The sequence below is a fragment of the Cyphomyrmex costatus genome, unplaced genomic scaffold (genome assembly GCF_001594065.2).
Source record: "Cyphomyrmex costatus isolate MS0001 unplaced genomic scaffold, Ccosl1.0 scaffold223, whole genome shotgun sequence".
Taxonomy (NCBI): Eukaryota; Metazoa; Arthropoda; class Insecta; order Hymenoptera; family Formicidae; genus Cyphomyrmex; species Cyphomyrmex costatus.
The window spans coordinates 344484-356512 of record NW_017276291.1 but is presented as its reverse complement, the minus strand read 5'-3'; the positions used below and the strand labels follow the sequence as shown (position 1 = coordinate 356512).

Genomic DNA, 12029 nt, shown 5'->3' with positions numbered 1-12029 from the left:
AAATCGAGCACAACTCATCACAATATTTATTTCGCCGATTAAACAAAACGGCGGTACTGGCGAAAAAAACGTTTTTTTCAATTTAACGCTTTGTTTTTTGAGTTATGTCATTAATTCTTGCGGCACAATGTAGCACAAATCTAGCACAATTCAGCACAAATTTTATTTTATTTTTTTTTCAAAATGACGGTGCTAACTTCACGCACATCGGTCAACTACATATGAATGTAAAACAAAAACCATTAAGAACAAATTATTTACTTACATGTACAATTTTTTTAAATTTTAGCGTAACTTCTTCCATATTTGAGTTTGTAACGAGATGTCACAGCAGACTGAGCGGCAGTCGCTGCTGCGTGCTCAGACACGTTTATGCGTGTCTCGCGTGTTTTGTTTTTAACCTAACGTTGATTACTTCCCTTTATTGGCCCTGGTCTTCCCTACAACTTTAACCTTGACCTTGACAAATGTTATCCAGATGATGATCTTAAACAACATTCAAAAGATTTTAGTCGTCGATAGGACACCTAAGATAATGCTAAATGCCGACGATACTGTAACTTTCAAACATTATAACTTGAAAAGTACTTCATGAAAAAATATTTTGTTATAGTGTTTCGAAAAGCTGTTGAGGTGTGCTACAAAAATATGCAATGAAAATAGGGGGTTCTATTTTATTATAAAAAATTAATGTGATCTTGACTTGACGATGCCACCCAAGGTCAAACGTGAACCCTACAACTTTTGTTTAAAACACTTTTCTGTAATACTTATACTTTCTAAGATATTCAGGTGTTCCGGCACTTTCTGAACACCCTATATACCATATTTATAGTTCTTTAATTATGATATATGATATATACATATATAGTATACATATATATTATTTACATAGAATTATTTAAAGCAACGAAGATCCAACTTCGACTGTTATAGGTTATAGGTTTTTAATTTCTTATTCTTATTGGTTATGTTATTGTATGTACAGTCTAATAAGATTCTTATATATATATATATATATTGACATATTATATTATTTGAAATTTACGAGAAGAAAATTCTAATACAATTTAGTGCAACAATAAAAAACAGATCTTTAGACCATCATGTTGTAACCTCTTTTAGCACAGTGATCATATCATGCTTTCCACTACAAATCTTAACATGCGATATTTATAGGATATCTTTAGTATGTATATCATTCTCTTCTTATAACTCGCTCAATAGGTGAAGAATTTCTATTGTTATTATCATATAGTATACATACATAATTATCATAATATTTAATGAATTGTTTTGAATAGAGTTAAATAACATTCACACTTTTTGGTTTCGACAATATACAAATATTACAGTTTGAATGATAAATAGTATACAACCAAAATCGAGACATAAGATGTTTTTTAATCATCTTTTAAAGAAAGATTTTTAATATATCTTTAAAATGTCTTATGTCTTATTTTTAGCGTGTTATCTGTGATATAATCCGGTAGTCGATATAAAGTATTGTAAATATAAAAAAAATAAAAAGAATTACACAAACCAAACAACATCTTTGACGCCTAAGTAAATGAGTAATTCATAACAACTATACAATTTGTTACAAATGTTTTGATCCTAATCGGGTTATTTTTAATATATTTAATATAGACAAATTATAATGAGAGAGAGAGAGAGAGAGGAGTATGGAAAAGAAATGTTAAGAGGGGGATAATAAATGTAATAATGGATGATATGAATCTGACAATGATTCTGTCATTTTGTTTATTTAATATGGAAATGGGAAGTACGGAATTTTCGAAAATCCAAGAAGTATCCCAAAATTAGATTGCGCATAACTTTCAAACTAAGAGTGAGTAAACGAAAATAATAACGGGGCATTTATGAGCAAACGAACGCAAAAAGAAAATATTCGATTTTTTAATATTGACGGACCAGCTTCACACAAGTGATAACTTTTAATAATATCTCATACAATTGTGAGCGAATGTAATAGTAAAATGGGCTAATCATTGCTCAGTATTTACAACTATTACAATATGAAATAGAGTTTTATTATGTAAGTCTTTTAACAAATATAATTGTTGAATTTACTTTAATAATTTACACAAGTTTCACGATAGTCAATATAAGTATGCACTTTATTAAAAAATATCCAGATGATCGTACATTCACAAGTCGCAAGATCCGCAAAGAAATAAAGCACACGCTAAACAGCAGCAAAACGGAAAAGAAGAAAATATTATAATTGATAAAATTAAAACTGTTTCTCGATAAGTTTCAGTTTACAAACAACCTGTAAACTCTTAACATGAATATCAACTTGTAAAATTACTTCTCAATAATAATTTGTCTGCATTTACATTGAAAGTGACCCAATTAGGATCAAAACGTTTGTTATAGATTGCATAATTATTATTAGATGTTGTCTATTTAACCTTTCAACAGTAATGTCAAAAAAAAAATTACATCGGCGATAAAGTCGACGATCTGATAGACCAGTATCATGTTTCCACTAATTTTATAAATTCTTTACAATGAAAAATGTGTGCCTAGTATTGTGTGTGCGTGCGTGCGTGCTCGCGTACATATATTGAAAATTCATATAACTTTATTAGAAAATTTAAATTTCCAGTCATAAACACGTAATTTCTATATAAAATTACATATATGGATCTTTTCATTGTAGATATATGTATGTACGTACATACAGGTGTGTGCGCGCGCGCGCCTGTGTGTGTGTGTGTGTGTGTAGTTTTCATCTTCGGAGATGTTAGATAAAGTGTTTTCTAGCCAGAATCTGTTTTTTTTTTCAAGTTTTTTATTATTGTTTGGGTAGTTTTCGAGTATAGATCATAAAAATTTTTCTAACGTTACAGTATAACAACACTATACTATAACAATATACCAGTAAATAAGATTTAAAATTTATAAATAAGACGTAGATGAAGAAATACATACTTGTTCAGTATACTGCAAAAAAATGTTACGTAAATGCCTGGTAACACCATTACAATTTTCCAAACTTTAATTTTACAGCATTACACGTTTCCAATGAATCACCGAAGGAGATCACTGCACTGTTTACTAGAAAAAAATGACATACAATAATACTATGAATTTATGATAGAGTGTCTTTCGTGACAGTTGATGTCAGAAGTTATTAACAAATAAAGTTAGATTCTGAAAACGATTAATCATATTGTAAACAGCACTTGCACACAGATGATTAACACATCATTACATCAATATTTCACTCACGCATGTCACACGTACACATAAATTTTCATATAATAATTACGATTTCATTAGAGTCTAATATTAAAAACTCTACGCTATTTCTTTATGCAAACTATTAGTCTGTGGATTACTATTTTGTAAATACAGATTGCTCTATCTTTGTATGAAACAAATTTACAACATGATAGTTCTGCAGCGTCATATTGGACTAACAATAAGAAATGGTAAAAGAGATATCAATTTCGATATTTTTAGTCGTTCTCGACATAAACTCTACCTCATAGACACATATTAGTGCATATACTTTAATCCTGAAAAAAGATTTTCAAATCCGTGAAAGAGATAAAAGTAATTGTACACAAATATTATATATGTTTATTTAGTCGGAAATACAGATGACTTTAGGATCAGACCGACGTTATCGTTTAACGGTTAATTATCAAAGATTTTGTTTGGCTCATAGTCCTTTTTTATATTCCTTTTTTATTCCTTTTTAATTATATAATTAATTAAACCTTAATTAAATATAGGTTTTAAATATTATTGTAGAGTTCAGAATTAAATACGTGGCAACGACGAGTAGCGGAACTAAGCGGACGTGTCGCGGAGTTAGAGGAAACACTATCCAAAACACAAAAAGATCTTTTGAAGGCACAAGAAGCAGGTCTTAAATTGCAAAGAGATTTACGAGAGAATGCGGCTCAAAAAGAAGACCAAGAAGAACGAATAGCAACTTTAGAAAAACGATACCTCAATGCTCAACGAGAGTCCACTAGTCTTCATGACCTCAACGAGAAGCTGGAGCAGGAGTTGCAACATAAGAAAGCTCAATTAAAGGTAAATCACAGATTAATTCTTATTTTCTTATTTTCTTTTTCTCTTAATTCTAATACTCACTTTCTTTCTTATAATTAATTTAATTTACTGAAGCTTCAAGAGGAAAAAATTGCGGCTATTCAAGAAAAATTAGAGCTTGCAGAACAGAAATTAGCTCAATATGCTAAGTTACCAGAAATGGAAGAGCAATTAAAGCAGAGGATGGAGGCTCTGACGCAGGTGAGGAGGCCCAATCAGGTACGCAGGGGAATCATATCATGTCACATCATCAGCTCTCCCTTTTTCATTCCTCTGCACTTAACGTTCCCAAAAATCTGTATCTAGAAAGCTTATTGTTCTTGATATTTTTTTTAGAACGCTCTTATTTTTCATTTAATTTTATTAAATAACAATGATTTGCTGCTGCGTGTCTTGTACTACTATGTGTATGGTACATAATAATTTAGCACACATACAGATCGAGTAGTTTTGTGCACTCAATGGGTCTTTGTAATATTTACTCCGAAATATACAAATTGCTAAATATAATAATACAAGCTAAATTTACAGATTAAATTCATTCGCATCAAGAACTTTTAGTTATATGATTTCTTCACATATTTTTGAAAACTGATTATGTACTATCTTATATGATTTGCAAACTGATATGATGTAGCATGAATAGTATAAGTCAATCTAGTCTGTACAAAATCTATTATTTTTGTAAATGGCGATATATTTCAATTCTATTAACAGATATGTATTATGATTTATAGTGTATCACTTTTTGAATGTTTATTAATATATTTATTAATATTATATTCATTTTTTCTCTCTCTATTCTTTTGCTCATATGGATATAACACGCTATTATTTTCTTACTGTTGCTACAATAGAATGCGTTATTTAAATTAAGCTAGCCTTTTCCTGCGCGCTACGTGCGCGATTCAAAATTATTGGAGATACACAAACAAATCTGGAAAAGACCAAACTGGTTTGTTAATCCCCCTAAAATTACAACGTAGGTTCTTTCTTTACTTAATTTTTTAAAAAATTTAAGCATTTATACATCCTTAAAATTTTTTTCCGGATTTGTCTAATTTATGAGATTATTATTTGTTTTTTCCTTTTTTTCCGTTAATTTTAATTAACTGTCTTCATTTTAAATTATTGATTTTCGTATTTTTTATTTTTCCCCGCTTCTTGAAATAGTCATGAAGATGATGATTTTCGTCTTCTTTTAATATTATTCAGTTGTTCTTCGTTTTTTTTGATATTTTTCATTCGTATTTTTTCGAAAAAATCATTAATTTAGTAAAATGAATTCTCAAGCAATCGATACGAACTCGAAAAATAATCATTTGGGGGATGTTACAATCTTTTTTTGTGTATAACTTTTTTTTGGAGGGTGGACAAATGAAAATAACGGGTGGACAAACGTGGACAAACAGTGGACAAACGAATGCAATAATGATTTTACCAATATTCGCATTTAGGGGTGCCAACTTCACAGAGCAGCTCTGTGAAGTTGGCACCCCTAAATGCGAATATTGGTAAAATCATTATTGCATTCGTTTGTCCACTGTTTGTCCACGTTTGTCCACCCATTATTTTCGTTTGTCCACCCTATGTTTATTATATTTTTCGTAATAGTGTAAAATAATCACTTGGGGGTGTTACAATTTTTTTTTTTGCAGAACTTTTTTTTGGAGGGTGGACCAATGAAAATAACGGGTGGACAAACGGATGTAATAATAATATTACCAATATTCCCATTTACAGATTCCAACTTTACAGAGCTGCTCTGTGAAGTTGGCACCTTAAATGCGAATATTGGTAAAATCATTATTGCATTCGTTTGTCCACTGTTTGTCCACCCATTATTTTCGTTTGTCCACCCTATGTTTATTATATTTTTCGTAATAGTGTAAAATAATCACTTGGGGGTGTTACAATCTTTTTTTGTGCATAACTTTTTTTTGGAGAGTGGACCAATGAAAATAACGGGTGGACAAACGTGGACAAACAGTGGACAAACGAATGCAATAATGATTTTACCAATATTCGCATTTAGGGGTGCCAACTTCATAAAGCAGCTCTGTAAGGTTGGAATCTGTAAATGCGAATATTGGTAATATCATTATTGCATTCGTTTGTCCACTGTTTGTCCACGTTTGTCCACCCATTATTTTCGTTTGTCCACCCTATGTTTATTATATTTTTCGTAATAGTGTAAAATAATCACTTGGGGGTGTTACAATTTTTTTTTGTGCAGAACTTTTTTTTGGAGGGTGGACCAATGAAAATAACGGATGGACAAACATGGACAAACAGTGGACAAATGTAATAATGATATTACCAATATTCGCATTTACAGATTCCAACTTTACAGAGCTGCTTTGTGAAGTTGGCACCTTAAATGCGAATATTGGTAAAATCATTATTGCATTCGTTTGTCCACTGTTTGTCCACGTTTGTCCACCCATTATTTTCGTTTATATGGTAGATAATACACACCATACTGTATAGAAAACCTGAATATAAAATATATAGTGTATAAAAAAACCATAGGTCAAAAGCTCAACCGTTCTGAGATGTAAATATTTTTGTATATTGGCATCATGACTGACTTCCAGCGCGACTATACAAAAACTGTATATCTGCCGTTTCTTGATTAGAGTAATATGCTGACATTTTTAACATGATATCACATAACTATGTAATTACATAATATGTATTATATATCCTCATTTATCAGTTGATAACAACTGACTGATTGTTAGTGAAATTATCTGTTATGAAATATGTATAGAAATTAAATGAGGACAATACTGATCGCAGTTTATAAACATTGAAGTAAACATTGTATGCGACATGTAGAATCTAGTAAGTCTTTCAGGATGTTAACATATAAAAATGTTTATATCTCTCTCAGTCAGGAACGGTTGAACATTCAACATATGCTCACTAAGGCTTTTTTATTCAATATAATGTATATTATCTTCTGTATAAATACTGAATGGTTTTTTTAAACAACCTATATGTCTATATACATATAGACAGATTGAATAAGGAGTTTCAGACCGATAAGATATCTCGAAAACACAACATTTTTTAGAAAAAATATTTCAGAAAAAATCGTAGGGTTTAAAAAGATCTATTTATTGATCGCATCTGCTTAACCTTGGATAGTGTCGTCAAGATCAAATAAAAATCACATCAGGTGAGACATCTTATTTTTTATTACTGAATCTAATAGCTGATGTCAAGGACTTTTTAAAACACAATAAAGTTTATTTTCATTAAGTGTTTTTCGAATTAAGAAACTTGAAAATTATAATACTGCCGAAATTAGCATTATCCAAGGTATCCGACCAACGATTAAAATCTTTTAAATATTATTCAGGATTATTACTCGGATAACATTTTTCAAGATTAAGGCCATTGGAAAAAGTTCCTTTTATTTTCAAATTTGTACTAAAATATCGTTTTTATATAAAAATGAAAATAGAAGGAACAATCTCTAATGTTCTTAATCTTGACAAATGTTATCCAGATCACGATTTTTAACATTCAACAGTTTTAACCGCCTGTCAGATACCTTGGATAATCGGCAATACTGTAAATTTTAAGCCTTATAACTCAAAAAGTATTTAATAAAAATAAACTTTATTATATTGTTTTGAAGAGCCCAGTTGCCATTAGATTCTATAATAAAAATAGGGTCTTATTTTAAAAAATCGATGTGATCTTTATCTAGCTTTGGAAACGTCACCTAAGATTAAACAGGTGTGATTAGAAATAAATAGATCTTTTTAAACCCTACGCTTTTTATCTGAATCATTTAAAAAATGTTACATTTTTGAGATATTTCATCGGTCCGGAATTTCTTACTCACACTGTATAATAATATGAATAGAAGAATACACATACACACATATTATCCTACATAAAAGTTGTATGCATTATTTACCTTAAATTACATTTTAATATGTTTATCCTCCTCTATTGATCTATTCCAATCAATCATAAAAATTGACATTTATTTTGGAAATTGATGTTTATCATTATCATAAAAGTTGAATAATGAAAGATGCTTTTAAAAATATATATAACAGTTCAATACGAAAATTGATAATATTATAAATAAATTACAATTTATAATAAATAACTTTAATATAAAAAATTTAAGCAGGCTCAGGAAAGGCATGGTAGCGCAGAGGATAGAATTCAAAGACTGGAAACACAATTAGAAGAAAAGAATGCAGAAGTGATGCGTGTTAATCAACGACTAAAGATGAATGAGGAACATAATACGCGTCTTAGTACAACTGTTGATAAACTTTTATCTGGTAATTTCGACGTAATGTTATTTCTGTATCAAATTGCTCTAATTGCTTGTGGGTTTATAAACAATAATTATTTGGATTATATTAGGAACGAAGACAATATACTTTTCTAAAAAAAATAATTTGTATATACAAATAACGTTTAATATTTAAATATCTTTATCATCTTTTATTTTGAAATGATGTTAGGAATATGATGTGTAATTTCTTTTCTACTTATTACTGTTATACTGTTATTTTTTTAAAAAATTGTACTCTTATAGAAATAATTTATAATAAAGTATTTTTCAAAGCAACAGATACTTGATGTCTGACATTATATATTGGCCTATATACATATTAAATTTTTATTGGTATTAATAAATATGATAAAAATTTTTAATTAAGTTAATAGTTTAAATTTTTGCTTAGAATCCAATGAAAGATTACAAGTGCATTTAAAAGAAAGAATGCACGCGTTGGAAGAAAAAAATGCGCTTACTCAGGAACTTGAGAAAACGAGAAAAATAGCGGAAGATCTGCAAAATGAAAAAGCTGATATTGTTAAAGAATTAGGCAAAGCTCGTCTGGAAATCGACAACGTTAAAAGGCAGATGCTCCAACAGGAAATTGCATTTAATATTCAGCAAACGGATGCATTAACAAGAAGTTTGTCGCCAAATACTGTGGATCCAGGTTCCTTTTCGAGAAGTGCAAGTCACAGTAGTTTCGACACACACTCATTGCCCAGAAGAGGAGGTAAACGATCTATTGAAGACGATTCATCGAAGGTATTGTACTGTTGTACATCAAGATATAAAAAACATTAATTAAGTATATGTTTAAAGATAAACATTTATAACGTGAATTTGGATACTCTAGAATTATGTTGCACGGACTTTAGCGGAACAGGAATGGGAAAAGTTGCAACAAGCGCATGTGCTTGCTAATGTCCAACAAGCGTTTGATGTTTCAAGTGATGCAGAAGGTGATGGAGATAACGAAAGTATCTTCAGTTGTGCGGCAGACGTAATCAGCCCTACCGGACATACAGACGCCCAAACATTAGCATTGATGTTACAAGAACAATTGGATGCCATTAATAAAGAAATTAGATTAATTCAAGTAATTAATATTATACAATGACTCATATGCATAGATCTATTTTATATATGAAGTCGGAATATATTAATGTAAAAATGAATGAAATAAGGTATCACAGACTCAACATATTATTTTTATATTTGTAGTTTAATTTAACTCAGCTTTTTTAAATCTTGAAAAATTGATAATTTTAAGTTATATGCGATTGAAAGTGGAGAATTTCCTCAGGAAGAAAAGCAGAGTACGGAAGCACGTGCGGAAGAACTGGAATCTCGCGTCGGCAGCCTCGAACATATGAATTTATTAGCGAGGGGTCGAAGTCTCGAGCGAGCATCACCGCCACTTAGTGGCCGATCCACACCAAAATCACACCATAGTCCAAATAGGGATTATTTGCATAAGTACCATACCGTTAGTAATCATGTAAATACAATAATTGTTATTTATTTTAGTTTGATTACGTAAGTATGAGCAAAGAGATCACGTTGCTTATAATATATTTCTGTATTTTCTTCTTCATGAAGGCACCTGCGTCAATGTCTCCAGCACATTTACATCAATATGCAGCTTCCTTAGCTAGTCCTGGCCAACTATCAGAATCTCTTCCTACTAGCCAGGTTAGTTGAGAACTCGATTTAATTATTATTATTAAATAAAGGGGGGATAGGAGGTTGGTATGATCAAATAAAACTTGAAATGTTTTAAGACTTAAAAGTTACAATACTATAATACCAACATTAGTATTACTTAAGACCTAACATGTATTGCCCAGTTGGATTTATAAGTCGTGTGTATATTCGCACGCGTTTCTGTATGTGTTTCTATCTCCTCTTCCCTTTTTCTCTTTTTTTTTCTCTCACATTTTGTTATCTTTAATTGTAAAATATTTCCTTAAAATATTAACTTCTGAACAGAGGAGCGTACGTCCCTTTCAATGATTCGAGGATGGGATGAGGCTTTACGCATAAATGACAGGACTTTTCAATATCAATCTTTTAGGAATAAAAACGATGGTATATTAAACTCGACTGTCATTCATTTGAATATTTGTGATTCTTTTAACCTTAGCTCGCCATATCAGGATACGACATACTTAATGCGATTTTAAGAAATATGCTAAATAAGGGAGACAGTCCCAATGACCTTGATCTGAGTTTTCAAGGTCATGATCCTGAATAGGTTTTAGCCGTTATTCATTAAAAACTTATTAAGTTCTTTCTTTTTATTAAGTCTCTTCCATTTGGCATATTTACTGCGCAAATTATATTGCAAATTCAGATTGTAACTGTTTTATGATATAATTTAAGAATAAAATATTTTTTAATTATCTAGTTTTATTCTGAGATATCAATTTCGTACGTTATAGGCTAAAAAAAATATGCTTTCTGTTCAGAGCTTGACAAAGACAGACGTACAGACCCTCTTGACGAGGAAAATAACTAAAAATAGATATGATGAGCTAGGATTAAAGAAATTACAAATATTCAAATGAATGACGTCGATTTAGATATACTATTATTTTTATTTATATAAAAGTTTGATATTAAATATAATATTGAATCTTATAGGACCGTGAAAATTTAAACCAATGAAAATCGATGAGAACAGGCTGTAATAATCAAGCTAAATCTTGGATGCTTCTATATAATTGCGTGCGAATTGATATACTATGTATGTAGATTTTGTTGCAGACTTGAAACGCAAGCTTTACTAAACTACGCAGTAAACAATTTAACTCGTGATATTACTGCGATAGTTTAGTAAAGCTTGCGTTTCAAGTCTGAAAAAATTCGGCGCGCAATTAAAAATCTACATATAATATATAATATATAAATTTACACTCAATTATATATTATAGAAGCATTCAAGATCCAGTTTTATCATTACGGCCTGTTCTCGTCGGTTTTTATTGATATTAAAAAGTTCTGTCATTTGTGCGTAAAACCTCTTTACCCCATCCTCGCATCATTAAAAAAAATATACTTCTTCAATTAGCGTTAGCATTAAAAAAAAATTAATAATAACCATAAATGACAACTACTACAATTAATGATAACTGTAGAAGGGAGAAATAAGAGAGAAGAGGATAAAAAGACGCAAAACGCGCGCGTTCTGTACATGTACACACGACTTACAAATCTGATCGGGCACCTTAGGTCTTAAATAATGCTAATGTTGGTAGTATAATAACTTTCAAGTCTTATAGCTTAAAAAATACTGATTAAAAAGAGTTAAAAATGTTATAACATTTCAAAAAACTCTTGATACCAACAATTAAATTTAAAAATAAAAAAATGTTTCATTTGAAAAAAATCAATTTGATCTTAGTAGCGCCACCCAAGATCAAATTGATAAATCAGTAAATAGACATTCTCACAATTTTTATATGAAATGTTTTTCTCGGAAATATTTACTTTTCAAGATATTTAAAATGTTCAGGACTCTTTGTACACGCTATATATTTTATACTGATATTCAAAATAAAGCGTTATTTTTATCTCAGCATTATTGAGAAAAATTATTTAAATAAAAGTCTGATTT

General features: G+C 30.1%; 1 protein-coding gene across 9 annotated transcripts in view; it reads left to right on the top strand.

The window, feature by feature from the left end:
- The window catches only part of Liprin-alpha (PTPRF interacting protein alpha), a 60251-nt gene that overhangs the window by 34956 nt on the left and 13266 nt on the right, over positions 1 to 12029 (top strand). For 6 of the 9 annotated variants that reach the window (XM_018539869.1, XM_018539872.1, XM_018539871.1 and 3 more), the window contains 7 exons: positions 3790 to 4077; positions 4171 to 4314; positions 8249 to 8408; positions 8817 to 9175; positions 9267 to 9509; positions 9717 to 9899; positions 10013 to 10105. In XM_018539869.1, the coding sequence (XP_018395371.1) occupies positions 3790 to 4077; positions 4171 to 4314; positions 8249 to 8408; positions 8817 to 9175; positions 9267 to 9509; positions 9717 to 9899; positions 10013 to 10105 (1470 nt within the window). The remainder of the gene's footprint in view (positions 1 to 3789; positions 4078 to 4170; positions 4315 to 8248; positions 8409 to 8816; positions 9176 to 9266; positions 9510 to 9716; positions 9900 to 10012; positions 10106 to 12029) is intronic. The other 3 variants (XM_018539866.1, XM_018539865.1, XM_018539864.1) reach the window with 3 other exon arrangements.